Source organism: Vigna angularis, chromosome 1 (genome assembly GCF_016808095.1).
Source record: "Vigna angularis cultivar LongXiaoDou No.4 chromosome 1, ASM1680809v1, whole genome shotgun sequence".
Lineage (NCBI taxonomy): Eukaryota > Viridiplantae > Streptophyta > Magnoliopsida > Fabales > Fabaceae > Vigna > Vigna angularis.
The window spans coordinates 47119014-47139860 of record NC_068970.1 but is presented as its reverse complement, the minus strand read 5'-3'; the positions used below and the strand labels follow the sequence as shown (position 1 = coordinate 47139860).

Below are 20847 nucleotides of genomic sequence, written 5' to 3'. Positions count from 1 at the left end.
ACTAAATGAGTTAAATAGAGCAAGCATTACAAATAGATGAATTCCCTAACAAATAATGAATAAAGCATATAAATTAAGAATCAATTCAAATACATGAGAGTTTACAAGGTTACATCATCCCTAAATCAACAAATAGAATTACAATGGAATGAAAGAATGGAAGAGATAGAAAAACCCTAGAAAGAGAAAAGGAGAGCTGTCACCATCCCCAAATCTATCCCCAAGGGGTGAAAAGTATGTTTCTGTGCTCAAGCCATCAAAAGATTCTAAACCTAGAGTGCTTAGATCCTTTAAATAGAGTCGGAAAAGAGTAGAGACAGGACCCGGTCCAAAAGAGTCGAAATAGAGCAAAAGTTGGGCCTAATCACGACGCACGCCGCTCAAGCCTCTTGGGCGCCCAAGCTTCGCGGTTGACTTTTCTGCACTCTAGTTGACTGTTCGGCATTCCAACTACTTGGTACTTTAACTCTTCCTTCAAATCATTCCAATAGCCTACAAAATCAAGGGAATTTGGTAATAAAATCATCAAGTATAATCTCAACGCTCTTATTCACAAAACTAAAGCAAAAACACGAGTCAAAGCAAGTTTCTAAGTCAAAAATGGTGCATTTAGCATCAAAATTACCTCACAGATAACGGTATTTTAAACCGTTTTCAAGAGTGCTGTGAGAGTTTTTGCAAAGAGAAAAGTTTTCAAAACTTGGCTTAACATTGTTACATAATCGATTGCATGCGATATATATTCGATTAAGTTTGTTATTGTTTTGAAATCTGTTAATGGTTGATATAACTGTCACAACGGCTATATTTTTAAATGTGTTTACCAAGCATTAAATTCTATTCGACTGCATTAATTGTGAATTCAATTAATTGCTTTGACTGCTACTATCTGTTATAACTGAATTAGTGTATTCGACTGCATTAGTAGCAAAGTCAATTATGTTGCGTCTGATATGAGTTTATCTATAGATTGACGCAAATTTGATTTCTGTATAGACTTTTGTGATTCTAACATTTTCATATTCTTTTGCAGAAAAGTGTAAAGTTTACATAAACAAAACAACCTCCAAGAAACTAGTTTGACTGTGGTGATCAACTAATTGTGATTTCTTGAAGAGCAAGATTGATGAGTTTTCAAAGTCTGATCTATCTGCACATTTGGGTGTCTACTACAAGATCAGGTTCTACAATCTGCTGAAGATTGGGTTGAGTGATAACAGTTGAAAAACCGTTATTTTCATGCTTAAAATTGATACTAAAAGCAACCTTTAACACTTAGAAACTAGCTTGGAATCATGCTTTTGTTCATATTTTTAGAAATAAGAGAGTTGGACAGGTTTATGCTTGATTTCAATGTTTTATGCAGGTTTTAAGGTGAATTTGGTGAAAGAAGTGAAGAAGGATAGAGATGGAATCATAAAAGAACTCAAAAAGTGCAAAAGAAGAGAAGCCGCAAGTACCGCTCAGCGCCAGTTTACCGCTCAGCGGCACTCAGGAACACCCGTTGGCTCCGCTGAGGGGAGAATTGACTACGCGCTAGTACCGCTGAGCGGCAGTTTACCGCTGAGCGGTGGTCTTTTGGGCTTAGGCCCACTTTTCTGTAATATTTCGAATAGTATATAAGCTTTAGGACGTCCTAGGGTTTGGATCTTTGGCTGGAGACGAAGCAAACACTCACTTTTCCACCCTTTGGAGGAAGATCTTGGATGCTTAGGCTACTGATGAGTCCTTATTTTTTTGACTTCACCTAGTTTATTGTACTGGATTTAATTAGGGAATTGTGCTTAATTGTCCAGTATTTCCCTATTTATGTTAATTGTGCTTAAATTGATCAGAAATTCTTATTTTAATTAATTTGAATTATCTGAGGCTAATTATTTGCATTATTAATTGCAGGGAAATTGTTGGATAATATTTTGGGAAGAGAAAGGCCACATCAATTATATTTTAAGCTAAAATGAGAGACGAGGTGTGAAATTCAATTATGGGAGTGCACACGGAGTAGCTGATTTCGTTTTGGGCTTGGAGAAGTGGATTTCAAGTGGTGTGTTTAGAGTAAGGGAGATGCACAAGCAAAGCACACGACCCACACCTTATCCAGCAAAGATGGAGGTGCATGAAGAAGCCAAAAAAAAATGGAAGACAACACGCTGTCCAGCAATTGGATGAAGAGGCATTTTCGGTCCAGCAAGGTACGCATGGAGAGGGTGTGCACGTTGGAAGAAAACCAATAGGAGGTGCTGCCACGTCTTTGAATGGAAGTGTCGCGCACGCTTGCAGAGAAATTGGTGTGCACGTTGAGGGGGGTGCACTCGGTCCAACAGCTGCTACATCCAGAAACTTGGAGTGGGATACATACGTCCATCACAGCAGCGTCTAGGAGGTGTGTGATTGGAGAGGTGCACGCTCACGGGCTGAAGACCAAAAGTAGCTGCTACGTCCACATGCTGCCACGTCCACACAACCCATCAGCACACGTCCACGGTCCAGCAAGGGAGGTGCTTGGACTAAAGAAAGGTGTTACATCCAGCTATCATTGTTTTTCCATTTGAACACTTGGTCACGGCTTGGATGGAGTGCAGCACGCTGATCTCAATGGGCTGGACTTCACGCTCCCAACTGATTCACGTGGCACAGCAGCAACACGTAGAGAGGGCCCATGGAGAATTAATTTTGGAGAAGCTTCTTTTAAAATGAAGAAGTGGTGCTGGAAGAAAAAGGGATGCCACGGCCCACACTTGGCAGCGCCCAGCAGTTGCCACGTCCACTAAGTCCAGCAACACAGCTGAAGGGAGTTGGGGGTGGATTTAAAGCTCCAGCCGCCACTTGTTTTGGGAGGAAAAAAAACGATGATTGAAGAACGTGTTGGTTACGGCTGAGGAGTGAGCGGTGATTAATTTTTGAAGAGGAGAGGCTGATGTGGAGAGAAAGAAAAAAGCTCACGGACACCGAAGATGGAGGGTTACGACTGGTTTCTTTTCCTCATTCAAGTAGGAAGGTTGCATTCATTTCTTTAGAAGAAGCTCATCTTCATCACGCTGGCAGCAATTCACACGGACGGCCTGGAAGAAAGAGCACACGCCGCCACCACCTTTTGGATTCACTTTATTTTGCTGTTAGAGGTTGAAGCAAAATGACTCATTTCATTTTTATTCTACTGTCCGAGCATTTATTGTTTTTTTTAAGTGTTGTTCGGTGATGGATTCCTGAGGAATGTTTGTTTAATTTTTCATTGAATTGAAAGTGCATTTTAATTTAGTTGGAAGCCGTGCACACTGTTACGGTCTGGATGGAATCCTTGATTACACTATTTCTTTTAGAAAGTAAAGCATATGCTTCATTAGCGGATAGGTGCTGCACGGAGAATGGATGGAGCAAGGGCACGATGATTCATTGCATGTGGAAGCACATGGGTTCAATTAAGGGTTGCTGCCAAAAAAAGGGTAATGGGATTTTCTTTAGGTCTTCACGCATGAAAGTTTCATTTTTATATTTTAATTTGCATTCAGCATTTTTCTAATCTATATTATGCCTTTTACTATTTATGCTTTCTTTCCTTTTAGTACGATTAATGCGTTCCAATGCTATTTCGTTTCTTTTCTTTTATGTTTAATACAATGAGCATTTCATTTTTAGCTTTACCGTTGCATCCTAATTGGTCCAAACAATTAAGCATTGAATGTGTTTTTCTTATTTATTTATTGCACTGAAATTAGTTCACGCATCTTGGCATTGAATGTTTTATTCCAGTGTTTTCCTTCACTTTAATGTTGTCAATTACGTTCGGTTGTATTTAATTTTCAATTTTAATTTAGTCCGTTTTTAATCACAAAAACACTTTCAAAACCCCCCCACTACGTGTTTGACCTAAGTCTCGAACCACATTTGGTCCTTGAGAGACGACCTAGGAGTCACTTCCTAACACTATACTGCATTCTTTAATGCACATCAAATTTGATGAAAAGAATGATGAATTCCTAAAAGTATATGAGAGTGGATGAGATGAAATTGATTACCCCAACAACATACTCATGCATATAATTCCTTTTAAGTGTTTGTGTTCCTCTTTTCCATTGATCAAAACTCATGCATACATGTTTATTTATTGTCTTTTGCATTTGAAACCTCAAGAATTTATTCACAAGTCTTAAATAATCAACAAATCATATAACTAACTAGGCCTTGAGTCCTTTGGGAGAACGATACTTGGTCTTACCGAGTTTATTACTTGATACGATTCGGTCACACTTGTCGAGGGTAAACAAGTTTTTGGCGTCGTTTTTCGGTGTTCATAAATTTGTCATCAGTTCCCTGTTGTGATTATAGGAAGAAGGACGTGCTGCGTTCTTGACTTTGAGGGTGCCTAAAAAAGGTTGGACTGCAGGAGAGGGGATTCTTGCTACTAGTCTGTTTATGTACTACCTATATTTTGATTAGAGGGTTAGAGAGGTGTTTTATATTTTTGACGTGAGGTCTCTATAAAAACCTTGTTGTAAAAACCTTGTTGTAAAAACCTTGATCATTATAGTGCACTGGCTTCTTGTGGTTGGAAGGACACTAGATGTAGGCTTGACCGAACCAGTATAAAAACTCAGTGTTTGATCTTTCTTATCCCTACTCTTTTACATTCAATTGACTATACTTTATATGCATTCGATTAAATTTTCTCGGCATTGAAAATCTTTTAACTTGCATTTCAAGAAAAATATAAAGGTAGCTCTTTTCGTGAAAAAGATTTTGAAAGTTTTATATTTTATATTCACCAATTCACCCCCCCTCTTGGTGTGAGAAATTGAGCCATTCTATTTTAACAATTTTGTTTCAATTCATTCATTTACTATGTGCATTTAATTATTTTTCATCCAGTACTCATTCTAATGCTTGCTATTTGAGTGACTTCTAATCTGTTTGTGTTTGTGCTTGTTGTACCTAAATGAAAATAATCCTATGGAGACTCAAATTGAACATCAAGGAGTTGTTCCCAAGAGCTATCAACAACCGCGTGGACTTTCCTTGGACCACATCATTGGAGACATATCAAAAGTGGTAACTACTAGACACAATTTAAATAACTTTTGCCTAACAGTAGCTTTTGTGTCTCAAATAGAAGCCAAGAACATAAAAGAAGCTCTTCAAGATGATAAGTGGTGCATTGCTATGCATGAAGAGCTAAACCAATTTGAAAGCAATGACGTTTGGGAACTCATTCCTAGAAAAGAGGACTATCAAATCATTGGGACAAAATGGGTGTTCAGAAACAAGCTAGATGAAGATGGAAACATCACAAAGAACAAAGTAAGGCTAGTAGCTAAGGGCTGCTGTCAAGAGGAAGGTATAGACTATGATGAGACTTATGCCCCTGTAGCCAGGTTAGAAGCAATTATTTGGCTAAAGAAAAGAGATCCTTACAGAAGCTGGCTGACATTTCTGAGAAAATACACTTGAAAGACTCTTTGTACATGAAGGCCTAAACATGGAAGAAAAGATAACATCATATCTTCTTGTATGGGTGATTCTGCATAGAATATTGCTGCAGGATAGAATGACCACAGAAGATGTTTATCTGTTACATGCTATTAAGAATGATGTTGCCACCAACTAGGTGGAGGTTTTAAAAGATCACAAGACTAAAGCTACCCTAAGTCAATCACATTATCTGCCATATGCAGTTCTGGTTAGCAGGATGTTAATTCTTCAAGGTGTGAATGTTGATGAAGAGTAGAAATGCTCATGTAACTGCACAAATGTGGTTAACCGAAACATTTTTGCGTCTCTTGGGTTAGTAAAGACAATGAGAAGGTGGTGCTTCAAAGAGGAAGAAGATTTGGTCTATAGTTCAGGTAACTCACCTGCTGCAAATGAAGACAAAACCAACTTTCGTCCTGAAACTAATTTTGAGAGGTTTGTAGCTAACCAGTTCAGAAATCTAAATGAAAGAGTGACAAACCTTGAGAGAAAACTTGACAATGCTCAACATCAGAGAGAAGATGTATCTTCTGATAAAGACTCTAAGAACTCTTCTGATTCGGAATAGGGCTCTGGGATTACACATCTTGAGTCTTGTGTTTATGTTTTCAGTCTTTTGGTTCTTTAGTGTTCTGATTATAATGATTTAGTTTGTTTTGGTTGTATTGTTAACTTTTTATGCCATTATTGTTTTGGCTTTATCTAATTGAATTCACCCCCACTCTTGGTGTAAGAAATTGAGCCATTCTGTTTTAACAGTTTGCTTAATTTGTCTTAGGAAAACTCAATTGATCTTCGCTTAGCTGATTGATTGTTGTTTGAATAGGGTGAGGGTAACGTTAATTGATTGTTAATCGAGGATTGAAAGTGTTGTAATTGAGATAATGACCAACCTATCTTTTCATTTTGTTGAATTTTGTGTTATGGTTTGTCAATTCTAGTCACAAAACTGTCCAAAAACCACACCCACCACGTGTTTGATCTAATTCCTGAACCATAATTTTGTCCTTAAGAGATGACCTAGGGGTCAATCTCCAAGTCTATACTGCACTTAATTGAGCATTAAATTTGTATCGGGTACAACCTCGATCATGGATGATAAGGTGCAGTTACCCTGTGCCTCACACCATAATGCCCGAGTACTTTTGCTAGCTGAGCATTGCAAAAATGAGATCCCCCATCACTGATTAGAACTCTAGGAACTCCAAACCGAGCAAAAATTTTCCTTTTAAAAAATTTAATAACAATGCTAGCATCATGATAACGATTGAAAAACCGTTATTTTTATACTTAATTTTGACATTAAAAACACCCTTTATGACTTAGAAACTAGCTTGAAATTATGTTTTTGCTTAAGTTGTGGAAATAAGAGAGTTGGATGGGTTTTATGCTTGTTTTTCCTTGTTTAGACAAGAATTAAGATGAATTGGATGAAGAAGTTGAAGTAGCAAATAGTTGGACTCAGGAAAGGAAGGAAAATTGCACAAAAGAAGAATCGCAGCCACCGCTCAGTGCCATTTTCACCGCTGAGCGTCAAGCTTGCTGTTGACTTCTCTGTCTGACGCTTAAGCGCCATCGCTGAGGGCTAATCCAAGTATCGCAGTCACCGTTGAGCGGCATTTCTACCGCTGAGCGCCAGAGTTTGCTGTTAAGTTCACTTTTTCATGCCTGGGCGCCATCGTTGAGCGTCATTCTGAGTGTCGCACCGACCGTTGTTCGCAATTCCTACCATTGAGCGCTGTTAACTTGGGCCTGGGCCAATTTTCTGTTATTTTTATAAACTATATAAGGGTTTAGTCGACCTAGGGTTGATATCTTTGGAAAGAAAGAGGCGAAAACACACTCCTTTCACCCCTTGGAAGCGGATTTTGGATGCGGAAGCTCCGATCTTTAACTTTTAGGGTTCTATCTTTCATTCTTTTCATTATTTTCATCTAGGTTCACCATGTCTATGGTGAACTAAACCTCCATTGTTGTTGGGGAAACGATGTAATCCTTTGAAAGTCCCATGTATTGAAGTGATTCTTAATTATATGTTCTTTACTTCATTAATTGTTAGGGTTTTTCCTCTATACTCTATGCATGCTTTATTTAACTCAATCAATATTATGATCATTGATGTTATCGATATGGACGCATATAGGTAAATCTAGAACTGGGGAAATTCTCCCGGAAGCAATATTACCTAGGCATAGGAATAGGAGGATCGGTTGCCTTTAAGTTTCTGTGCGAATGTAATGCATGATTAATTGATAGGGAGCCAAGACATTGTGAACTAGTAATTAGGATTAGGCTTTCTTCACCAAGACATCGGGTTTAAGGTAAATTAGAAAGTGGCATTAACATTAATGAAGAAGATGAATTCATAAATACATGAGAGTGGATAGGATAAGTCGGAAACCCCAACAACATAATCATTCCATATTTTACATCAATCACTTTTGCATCTTTCAATCCAATTGATCAACACTTGCATTCATGTTTATTTTCCGCAATATAAACACAATGATTTCGTTTACAAGTCTTATTTAATCAAGAAATCACATAACTGTTTAGGCCGTGAGTCTCTAGGGCAACGATACTTTGTCTTACCATTTATTATTACTTGATACGATTCGGTACACTTGCCGGAGTGTTAAGAAGTTTTTGGCGCCATTGCCGGGGATCAAAAACTTGGTTTAATAAATGGTAAGACCAAGTATCGTTTCCTTAGAGACTCACGGCCTAAACAGTTATGTGATTTTTTGATTAAATAAGACTTGTAAACGAAATCATTGTGTTTATATTGCGGAAAATAAACATGAATGCAAGTGTTGATCAATTGGATTGAAAGATGCAAAAGTGATTGATGTAAAATATGGAATGATTATGTTATTGGGGTTTCCGACTTATCCTATCCACTCTCATGTATTTATGAATTTATCTTCTTCATTAATGTTAATGCCACTTTCTAATTTACCTTATGATAATAGTTGAAAAACTGTTATTTTTTATACTTTATTTTGACATCTAAAACACCCTTTATGACTTAAAATCTAGCTTGAAATCATATTTTTTCTTAAGTTGTGGAAATAAGAGAGTTGGATGGATTTTATGCTTGGTTTTATTTGTTTTGGCAGGAATTTAGAAGAATTGAATTAAAGAAGTTGAAGTAGCAAGGAATTGGACTCAGGAAAGGAAGGAAAAATGTACAATTCAAGTATCGCAGTCACCGCTCAGCGCTATTTCACTGTTGAGCGCCAAGCTTGCCTATTGAGTACACTGTCTCGCGCTTAAGCGTCATCGCTAAGGGCTAATTCTGAGTGCCGCACTCACCGCTGAGCGCCCTTTTACCGCTGAGCGCCGTTAACTTGGGCTTGGGCCAATTTTCTGTATTTTTTAATAAACTATATAAGGGTTTAGTCGACCTAGGGTTGGTATCTTTGGACAGAACGAGGCGAAATTCCACTCCTTTCACCCCTTTAAGGCGAATTTTGGATGCCAAAGCTCCGATATTCAACTTTTAGGGTTCTATCTTTCATTCTTTTCATTATTTTCATCTAGTTTCACCATGTCTATTGTGAACTAAACCTCCATTGTTGTTGGGGAAACGATGTAATCCTTTGAAACTCTCATGTATTGAATTGATTCTTGATTATATATGCTTTACTTCATTAATTGTTAGGGGTTTTCCTCTATACTCTATGCATGCTTTGTTTAACTCATTCAATTGCATGATTATTGATTTTGTCGAAATGGACACATACGAGGAAATCTAGTGACTAGGAGTAGGCTTTTTTCACCGAGACATCGGGTTTAAGGTAAATTAGAAAGTGCCATTAACATTGATGAAGAAAGATGAATTCATGAATACATGAGAGTGGATAGGATAAGTCGGAAACCCCAACAACATCATCATTTCATATTTTACATCAATCACTTTTGCATCTTTCAATCCAATTGATCAAAACTTTGCATTCATGTTTATTTTTCTCAATTCAACCACAATGATTTTGTTTACAAGTCTAATTTAATCAAGAAATCACATAACTGTCTAGTCCGTGAGTCCTTTGGGAAACGAGACTTGGTCTTACCATTTATTATTACTTAATACGATTCGGTACACTTGCCGAAGTGTTAACCAGTTTTTGGCACCGTTGCCAGGGACTCGTGGTTTAACTATTCTATTTGTGTGATTATTGATTAGCTTTGACTTGATTTTTATCTTTTTATTTTATCTTTTTATCTTTTTATTTTATCTTTTTATCTTTTTATCTTTTCATCTTTTCTATTTTTTTTTATCTTTTTTATCTTTTTATGCTAACAATTGTTTCTAGGGTTTTGTTTTCTTGTGTATGGAGGATACAATTCGTACTAGGAGCAAGAAAATAACGGAACCTCTTCTTGAAGGATTGGACGAGAGTAGACGAAGAAGGAGAATCCGAACATCTAGAGAATTATTGCCTTCTCCGGAGACACTTCTACAACCCTCACCACAAAGATCTAACCAAAGTACTGAAGAGATGGCCGGAGAAAATAATGGTAGACGTAGTATGGCGGATTACACCATTGTTGTTTGCCCTCATCACTTTAATAGAATTGCTAGGCCGAGGGTCAATGCTGCAAATATGGAGGTGAAATCGGTGTTGATACAATTGGTGAAGAGCAACCAATTTAATGGACTGTCACATGAATGTCCATATGAGCGTCTAACCACATTCAACGAGATTTGCAACACTGTAAAGATCAATGATGTGTCAGATGATGCTATAAAGCTTAGTTTGTTTCCTTTCTCATTGGGAGGCAATGCCAAGCTATGGTTGAATTCTTTCCGGGAGGATAGCTGATGACAAATTTATGAACACCGAAATGCGGCGCTACAAACTTGTTGAACAATCGGCAAGTATGACCGAATCGTTTCAAGTAATAACTCGGTAAGACCAAGTATCGTTCTCCCAAAGGACTCACGGCCAAGTTTAGTTATGTGATTCGTTGATTATTTAAGACTTCAGAACGAAATAAGTGGAATTTAATATGCAAAACAGAAAATAAACATGTATGCATAAGTTTTGATCAATGGCTATCACAAAATACAAACACTTCAATGGAATATATGGATGAGTATGTTGTTGGGGTTATCAATTTCATCTTATCCACTCTCATATATTTTAGGAATTCAACATTCTTTTCATCATTGTTAATGCCACTCTCTAAATTACCTTTCAAGAAGGCTTCTCCCTAATTACGAGTTCATACGATTCCTAGCATTCCTAATAATTAGTTTTTTTAGTGCAGGAGCTTAACGACAACCAATATACTATTGGGAGAAATTCCCCGGATCTAGACTTCCCCGTACGTTCCCGTATCGACAAAACCAATAATCATGCATTGAATGAGTTAAACAAAGCAAGCATTGAGCAAAGAGGAAAAACCCTAACTAATGATGAAAGAAAGCATAGGTCTTAGATTAAGATGTAAACACAAATTCCATATATGAGAGATTCAAAAGATTACATTGATTCCCCAACAAACATACACAGTTTAGTTCACCATATTCATGGTGAACTGATGGACAAATTTATGAACACCAAAATATGATGTCACAAACTTGTTTTTCAATCGGCAAGTATGACCGAATCGTTCAAGTAATAAACTTGGTAAGACCAAGTATCGTTCTTCCAAAGGACTCACGGCCTAGTTTAGTTGTGTGGTTTCTTGATTAACTAAGACTTAAAGATGAAATATTTGGATTTTATATGCAAAAGACGAAATTTAAATATGTATGCATGAAGTTTTGATCAATGGCAAAAAGCAAAAGATAAACACTTTCAATGAAATCTATGTATGAATATGTTGTTGGGGGTCAATTTCATCTTATCCACTCTCATATATTTTAGGAATTCAACATTCAAATCATCATTGTTAATGCCACTCTCTAAAGTACCTTTCAAGAAGGCTTCTCCCCAATCACGAGTTCATACAATTCCTAGCATTCCTAATGATCAGTTCATAAGTGCAGGAGCTTAACGACAACCAATATAATATTGGGAGAAATTCCCCGGATCTAGACTTCCCCGTACGCGCCCGTATCGACAAAACCAATAATCATGCATCGAATGAGTTAAACAATGCAAGCATTAAGCAAAGAGGAAAAACCCTAACTAATGATAAAAGAAAGCATAGGTCTTAATTAAAAGAAGTAAAAACAAATTCCATATATGAGAGCTTCAAAAGATTACATTGATTCCCCAACAAACATACAGAGTTTAGTTCACCATATTCATGGTGAACCTAGATGAATAACAATGAAAGAATGGAAGATAAAACCCTAGAAAGGTGAAGAGGTAGCCTGAGCATCCAAGATCCTCGTTCAAAGGGGTGGAAGAGAGAGTGTTTGCTTCGTTTCTGCCAAAGATACAAACCCTAGGACGTCCTAAAGCTTATATACTATTCTAAAATTAAAAAAAATCTAGGTCCAAGCCCATAAGTGCGCCGCTCAGCGGTAAAGTACCGCTCAGCGGTAAGTGCGCGTCTCGTTTCTTCCCCTCAGCGGCCATTTTGCCCCTCAGCGGACCTCCCGTGACTTCCTGAGTGCCGCTCAGCGGTAAACTGCCGCTGAGCGGTAACTTCGGCTTCTCCTTTTGCACTTTTTGATATCTTTTCTGATTCCATCTCTCTCCTTCTTCACTTCTTTCACTAAATTCACCTTAAAACCTGCACAAAAACACTGAAATCAAGCATAAACCTGTCCAGCTCTCTTATTTCTGAAAATATGAATAAAAGCATGATTTCAAGCTAGTTCCTAAGTATAAAGGTTGCTTTTAGTATCAATTTTAAGCACGAAAATAACAGTTTTTCAACTGTTATCACAACCCCAAACTTAGAACTTTGCTTGTCCTCAAGTAAACAAGATGTGACTCAATCTTCTACCAATTCATATGATGGTTCACTTTTTCAAAAATCTTCTTTTCAAGATAAGTAAATACTTCAATCAAACTTATGACCAAGAGTTCAATCAAGATGTGCACATGCTTTAGTGTTCACAAAGTCATTTAAATTCCAACAAATGCTATTTTTCATGAATGATCAATCAATTAAGCATGGATGTTCATGTGCTTATGGAATATTTCCTCACTAGGTAAAGTGTTTCACTCACACACAAGTGTATAAGAGGTAATCACTCATTCACTCCACTATCACAATGTCACATGAATCAACTTTGCCTTTCATTTTACCACAATCAAAAACATTCACAAGCATGCATCATCAAAAGGACTTTTCAATGGCTTATAATGTGGTTGGGCTAACAAGAAAATTGGTTTTTCTGGATCACAAAATCCTTGAGTTAAGAAAATCATAACAACACAATTATTCTTATTTTTCCCAACTTGCCTTTGCATTGAGCTTTGCCTTTCTTTTCTTTTCTTTCTCTTTTTCTTTTCACATTCTTATTTCTTAGCTCTTAGCTCAATGCTTTTCCTTTTTCATGCTTTCCTAACAATCCCAAACTTGAACATTTAACAATACCACACAAGATTTTCTACTTAACTCAAGGTAAAGCTTTTCAATAAGGGTTTTCAATTTATGTTCAAGGCTAAGGGTTCAAAGGATAGAACACAAAGTGTTCTCTTTTAGTGGGCTAATCTTATGAATTTGGCCAATAAAAAGGGTTCCAACAAACGGCCTTAATCACATGATGCAAAACAAGCAATTGATTCAATCATAGAAAACCTGGGCAAAGTCATTCATGCTTTCAAAGCACTAGCATTCAATCAATAAAAACTCTGGAGCTCAAAACCTCACATATAAGCTCATTCACATTTGACATACACATCCTGCCTAATTTCACAATCACAATCATAATATCCTGCATTTGTTCACAAAGCTTGTGAATCACCTGTATAAGCATTTTAATGTGCACATCATCTCAACATCAATCAATCAAGAAGCATCATCAAGCATTACTTATCAAACAATCACAGTTAATATCAAACCATCACACAAACCAGGTGTTCAATAGAGTACATCAAACCCTAATCTAAAAAAAAAAGGAAATAAGTTCAGAAAACTTAAACCACAAAAGCATAATCATATGATAGCATTCATCAGTAAATGCTATCTCAGCTCCTCATCAGTCTGAGCTGTCCTCTGTATCTTCCTCTTCCTCCTCATCTTCATCATCTTCAAATGCATCATCATCATCAACTTCATCTTCTTCCATCTCTCTAGTTGAAGCTTCAGCTGCTCCAGCTCCTCCTCCTTGCATTGGCTCCTCTGGCCAAGCTACCACATTATGGAATTCATCCATAGTCCACCTGTGTGCTGGAGGTGTATCATACATCCCCACAATCATCTCAGCAGTAGCCACCTGCCCTCTGTGAATGGACTGCAACTGAGCACCTATAAGAGACATATACATGTCCCTCATCTGGAATGGTTCTGCTTCATGTGTCTCAGCAGATGTCTGGCTCTATGCTGGCCCTCTCTCTCTACGATCACGGCGTGGTGGAACTGGCTGAGCTGCTTCCTCACCTCCACAATACTGTCTGTAATAAGCCTCATCAATAGCTTTTCTTGGCCTCTCAAATGGTGGAACAGAAGTGTCCACCCCAGCTATCTTGCAAAGGTGAGTGATCAAGGACGGATGTCCTAGTGGTGCTTTGTTATTTGAGGTGTTGGCACACACACTAATCTCATCAGCTATCACCTGCCCAATATTCACATTTAAGTTCCTGATAGCACAGTAGATGAAGAGTGCCCTGCTGAGAGTAATATCTGACACATGTGAACATGGCTGAATGTTGGCATGAGAAAATGCCATCCAATACTTTGCAAGAGGATTCAGATCAGTCCTCCTAATGTTAACCACTGAGCCAGATCTATTCCTTTGGAAGTGTCCTCCATGTATACACAGTACTCTCTCTACATCCTCAAAATCAGTACCTTCCTCCATACAAAGAGCAAACTGGCACTGCTCACCAGCCCACACAGTGTCCAGGAAGTTATTGATAGAATCAGGATCATACCTGATAGCATGGCCTCTGACATAGCCCAGATAATTTTCAGCTGGATAGTCACCAATCTTCTTTGCATTGGTGTAGAACTCTTTTACCACAGCTATGTTGGCAGGTGCAGGATATGTGGCTAGCTTTCCCCAGTCATTCCCTAACACTTGCTCTCCAAATTCAGGAGCAAAGTTAGGTATCATTCCAACTTTTCTTTCCATCAGAAGTCTCCTGTCCTGAACCATCCTAAAGTGCTTCTCATGTTTCCTAGAGAGGAACCTACTAGAGTGGGGCTGTTCTGGTTCCTTTTCCTTTCTCTTTGTTGCCATGGTTTTCAATCTCTTTCCTGAAGAGGATGCCATTCCTACATTTAACACAAATACAAAACCACAGAACATGATGTTAATCATTAGTAAACACAGAACACAACTCCTTTCTGATGGACAAATTTATGAACACCAAAATATGATGTCACAAACTTGTTTTTCAATCGGCAAGTATGACCGAATCGTTCAAGTAATAAACTTGGTAAGACCAAGTATCGTTCTTCCCAAAGGACTCACGACCTAGTTTAGTTGTGTGGTTTCTTGATTAACTAAGACTTAAAGACGAAATATTTGGATTTTATATGCAAAAGACGAAATTTAAATATGTATGCATGAAGTTTTGATCAATGGCAAAAAGCAAAAGATAAACACTTTCAATGAAATCTATGTATGAATATGTTGTTGGGGGTCAATTTCATCTTATCCACTCTCATATATTTTAGGAATTCAACATTCAAATCATCATTGTTAATGCCACTCTCTAAAGTACCTTTCAAGAAGGCTTCTCCCCAATCACGAGTTCATACAATTCCTAGCATTCCTAATGATCAGTTCATAAGTGCAGGAGCTTAACGACAACCAATATAATATTGGGAGAAATTCCCCGGATCTAGACTTCCCCGTACGCGCCCGTATCGACAAAACCAATAATCATGCATCGAATGAGTTAAACAATGCAAGCATTAAGCAAAGAGGAAAAACCCTAACTAATGATAAAAGAAAGCATAGGTCTTAATTAAAAGAAGTAAAAACAAATTCCATATATGAGAGCTTCAAAAGATTACATTGATTCCCCAACAAACATACAGAGTTTAGTTCACCATATTCATGGTGAACCTAGATGAATAACAATGAAAGAATGGAAGATAAAACCCTAGAAAGGTGAAGAGGTAGCCTGAGCATCCAAGATCCTCCTTCAAAGGGGTGGAAGAGAGAGTGTTTGCTTCGTTTCTGCCAAAGATACTAACCCTAGAAAACCCTAAAGCTTATATACTATTCGTAAATTACAGAAAATTAGGCCCAAGCCCAAAAATAGTGCCGCTCAGCGGTAAGTGCGTGAGACGTTTCTTCCCCTCAGCGGCCATTTTGCCCCTCAGCGGTCCTCCCGTAAGCTCCTGAGTGCCGCTCAGCGGTAAACTGCCGCTGAGCGGTAACTTCGGCTTCTCCTTTTGCACTTTTTGATGTCTTTTCTGATTCCATCTCTCTCCTTCTTAACTTCTTTTACCAAATTCACCTTAAAACCTGCACAAAAACACTGAAATCAAGCATAAACCTGTCCAGCTCTCTTATTTCTGAAAATATGAATAAAAGCATGATTTCAAGCTAGTTTCTAAGTATAAAGGTTGCTTTTAGTATCAATTTTAAGCATGAAAATAACAGTTTTTCAACTGTTATCACAACCTTTGCTTGTCCTCAAGCAAACAAGATGTGACTCAATCTTCTACCAATTCATATGATGGTTCACTTTTTCAAAATTCTTCTTTTCAAGATAAGTAAATACTTCAATCAAACTTATGACCAAGAGTTCAATCAAGATGTGCACATGCTTTAGTGTTCACAAAGTCATTTAAATTCCAACAAATGCTATTTTTCATGAATGATCAATCAATTAAGCATGGATGTTCATGTGCTTATGGAATATTTCCTCACTAGGTAAAGTGTTTCACTCACACACAAGTGTATAAGAGGTAATCACTCATTCACTCCACTATCACAATGTCACATGAATCAACTTTGCCTTTCATTTTACCACAATCAAAAACATTCACAAGCATGCATCATCAAAAGGACTTTTCAATGGCTTATAATGTGGTTGGGCTAACAAGAAAATTGGTTTTTCTGGATCACAAAATCCTTGAGTTAAGAAAATCATAACAACACAATTATTCTTATTTTTCCCAACTTGCCTTTGCATTGAGCTTTGCCTTTCTTTTCTTTTCTTTCTCTTTTTCTTTTCACATTCTTATTTCTTAGCTCTTAGCTCAATGCTTTTCCTTTTTCATGCTTTCCTAACAATCCCAAACTTGAACATTTAACAATACCACACAAGATTTTCTACTTAACTCAAGGTAAAGCTTTTCAATAAGGGTTTTCAATTTATGTTCAAGGCTAAGGGTTCAAAGGATAGAACACAAAGTGTTCTCTTTTAGTGGGCTAATCTTATGAATTTGGCCAATAAAAAGGGTTCCAACAAACGGCCTTAATCACATGATGCAAAACAAGCAATTGATTCAATCATAGAAAACCTGGGCAAAGTCATTCATGCTTTCAAAGCACTAGCATTCAATCAATAAAAACTCTGGAGCTCAAAACCTCACATATAAGCTCATTCACATTTGACATACACATCCTGCCTAATTTCACAATCACAATCATAATATCCTGCATTTGTTCACAAAGCTTGTGAATCACCTGTATAAGCATTTTAATGTGCACATCATCTCAACATCAATCAATCAAGAAGCATCATCAAGCATTACTTATCAAACAATCACAGTTAATATCAAACCATCACACAAACCAGGTGTTCAATAGAGTACATCAAACCCTAATCTAAAAAAAAAAGGAAATAAGTTCAGAAAACTTAAACCACAAAAGCATAATCATATGATAGCATTCATCAGTAAATGCTATCTCAGCTCCTCATCAGTCTGAGCTGTCCTCTGTATCTTCCTCTTCCTCCTCATCTTCATCATCTTCAAATGCATCATCATCATCAGCTTCATCTTCTTCCATCTCTCTAGTTGAAGCTTCAGCTGCTCCAGCTCCTCCTCCTTGCATTGGCTCCTCTGGCCAAGCTACCACATTATGGAATTCATCCATAGTCCACCTGTGTGCTGGAGGTGTATCATACATCCCCACAATCATCTCAGCAGTAGCCACCTGCCCTCTGTGAATGGACTGCAACTGAGCACCTATAAGAGACATATACATGTCCCTCATCTGGAATGGTTCTGCTTCATGTGTCTCAGCAGATGTCTGGCTCTGTGCTGGCCCTCTCTCTCTACGATCACGGCGTGGTGGAACTGGCTGAGCTGCTTCCTCACCTCCACAATACTGTCTGTAATAAGCCTCATCAATAGCTTTTCTTGGCCTCTCAAATGGTGGAACAGAAGTGTCCACCCCAGCTATCTTGCAAAGGTGAGTGATCAAGGACGGATGTCCTAGTGGTGCTTTGTTATTTGAGGTGTTGGCACACACACTAATCTCATCAGCTATCACCTGCCCAATATTCACATTTAAGTTCCTGATAGCACAGTAGATGAAGAGTGCCCTGCTGAGAGTAATATCTGACACATGTGAACATGGCTGAATGTTGGCATGAGAAAATGCCATCCAATACTTTGCAAGAGGATTCAGATCAGTCCTCCTAATGTTAACCACTGAGCCAGATCTATTCCTTTGGAAGTGTCCTCCATGTATACACAGTACTCTCTCTACATCCTCAAAATCAGTACCTTCCTCCATACAAAGAGCAAACTGGCACTGCTCACCAGCCCACACAGTGTCCAGGAAGTTATTGATAGAATCAGGATCATACCTGATAGCATGGCCTCTGACATAGCCCAGATAATTTTCAGCTGGATAGTCACCAATCTTCTTTGCATTGGTGTAGAACTCTTTTACCACAGCTATGTTGGCAGGTGCAGGATATGTGGCTAGCTTTCCCCAGTCATTCCCTAACACTTGCTCTCCAAATTCAGGAGCAAAGTTAGGTATCATTCCAACTTTTCTTTCCATCAGAAGTCTCCTGTCCTGAACCATCCTAAAGTGCTTCTCATGTTTCCTAGAGAGGAACCTACTAGAGTGGGGCTGTTCTGGTTCCTTTTCCTTTCTCTTTGTTGCCATGGTTTTCAATCTCTTTCCTGAAGAGGATGCCATTCCTACATTTAACACAAATACAAAACCACAGAACATGATGTTAATCATTAGTAAACACAGAACACTACTCCTTTCTGATGGACAAATTTATGAACACCAAAATATGATGTCACAAACTTGTTTTTCAATCGGCAAGTATGACCGAATCGTTCAAGTAATAAACTTGGTAAGACCAAGTATCGTTCTTCCCAAAGGACTCACGACCTAGTTTAGTTGTGTGGTTTCTTGATTAACTAAGACTTAAAGACGAAATATTTGGATTTTATATGCAAAAGACGAAATTTAAATATGTATGCATGAAGTTTTGATCAATGGCAAAAAGCAAAAGATAAACACTTTCAATGAAATCTATGTATGAATATGTTGTTGGGGGTCAATTTCATCTTATCCACTCTCATATATTTTAGGAATTCAACATTCAAATCATCATTGTTAATGCCACTCTCTAAAGTACCTTTCAAGAAGGCTTCTCCCCAATCACGAGTTCATACAATTCCTAGCATTCCTAATGATCAGTTCATAAGTGCAGGAGCTTAACGACAACCAATATAATATTGGGAGAAATTCCCCGGATCTAGACTTCCCCGTACGCGCCCGTATCGACAAAACCAATAATCATGCATCGAATGAGTTAAACAATGCAAGCATTAAGCAAAGAGGAAAAACCCTAACTAATGATAAAAGAAAGCATAGGTCTTAATTAAAAGAAGTAAAAACAAATTCCATATATGAGAGCTTCAAAAGATTACATTGATTCCCCAACAAACATACAGAGTTTAGTTCACCATATTCATGGTGAACCTAGATGAATAACAATGAAAGAATGGAAGATAAAACCCTAGAAAGGTGAAGAGGTAGCCTGAGCATCCAAGATCCTCCTTCAAAGGGGTGGAAGAGAGAGTGTTTGCTTCGTTTCTGCCAAAGATACTAACCCTAGAAAACCCTAAAGCTTATATACTATTCGTAAATTACAGAAAATTAGGCCCAAGCCCAAAAATAGTGCCGCTCAGCGGTAAGTGCGTGAGACGTTTCTTCCCCTCAGCGGCCATTTTGCCCCTCAGCGGTCCTCCCGTAAGCTCCTGAGTGCCGCTCAGCGGTAAACTGCCGCTGAGCGGTAACTTCGGCTTCTCCTTTTGCACTTTTTGATGTCTTTTCTGATTCCATCTCTCTCCTTCTTAACTTCTTTTACCAAATTCACCTTAAAACCTGCACAAAAACACTGAAATCAAGCATAAACCTGTCCAGCTCTCTTATTTCTGAAAATATGAATAAAAGCATGATTTCAAGCTAGTTTCTAAGTATAAAGGTTGCTTTTAGTATCAATTTTAAGCATGAAAATAACAGTTTTTCAACTGTTATCACAACCTTTGCTTGTCCTCAAGCAAACAAGATGTGACTCAATCTTCTACCAATTCATATGATGGTTCACTTTTTCAAAATTCTTCTTTTCAAGATAAGTAAATACTTCAATCAAACTTATGACCAAGAGTTCAATCAAGATGTGCACATGCTTTAGTGTTCACAAAGTCATTTAAATTCCAACAAATGCTATTTTTCATGAATTATCAATCAATTAAGCATGGATGTTCATGTGCTTATGGAATATTTCCTCACTAGGTAAAGTGTTTCACTCACACACAAGTGTATAAGAGGTAATCACTCATTCACTCCACTATCACAATGTCACATGAATCAACTTTGCCTTTCATTTTACCACAATCAAAAACATTCACAAGCATGCATCATCAAAAGGACTTTTCAATGGCTTATAATGTGGCTGGGCTAACAAGAAAATTGGTTTTTCTGGATCACAAAATCCTTGAGTTAAGAAAATCATAACAACACAATTATTCTTATTTTTCCCAACTTGCCTTTGCATTTGCATTGAGCTTTACTTCTTTTTCTTTCCTTTTCTTTTTCTTTGCATATTCTTACTTTTTAGCTCTTAGCTCAATGCTTTTCATGTTTTCCCAACAACCCCAAACTTGAACATTTAACAATACCACACAAGATTTTCTACTTAACTCAAGGTAAAGCTTTTCAATAAGGGTTTTCAATTTATGTTCAAGGCTAAGGGTTCAAAGGATAGAACACAAAGTGTTCTCTTTTAGTGGGCTAATCTTATGAATTTGGCCAATAAAAAGGGTTCCAACAAACGGCCTTAATCACATGATGCAAAACAAGCAATT

General features: G+C 37.8%; 1 protein-coding gene across 8 annotated transcripts; it reads left to right on the top strand.

Annotated features, from left to right (window-relative positions):
• Positions 1–2001: 2001 nt before the first annotated feature.
• Positions 2002–9068, top strand: LOC108319884 (uncharacterized). Of its 8 annotated transcripts, none has more exons than XR_008250641.1 (3): positions 2208–3122; positions 3245–3443; positions 4327–6166. XR_008250641.1 is itself a non-coding variant. In XM_052880696.1 (3 exons), exons 1-3 carry the CDS (start codon positions 2918–2920, stop codon positions 8591–8593), a joined length of 336 nt encoding a protein of 111 aa, XP_052736656.1. In that variant the 5' UTR covers positions 2720–2917; the 3' UTR covers positions 8594–9068. The 8 variants fall into 8 exon arrangements, 1 of the variants encoding a protein (XP_052736656.1); XR_008250642.1 differs by having other exon boundaries at positions 2214–3122; positions 3352–3443; XR_008250639.1 differs by having other exon boundaries at positions 2218–3122; positions 3260–3443.
• Positions 9069–20847: the final 11779 nt, after the last annotated feature.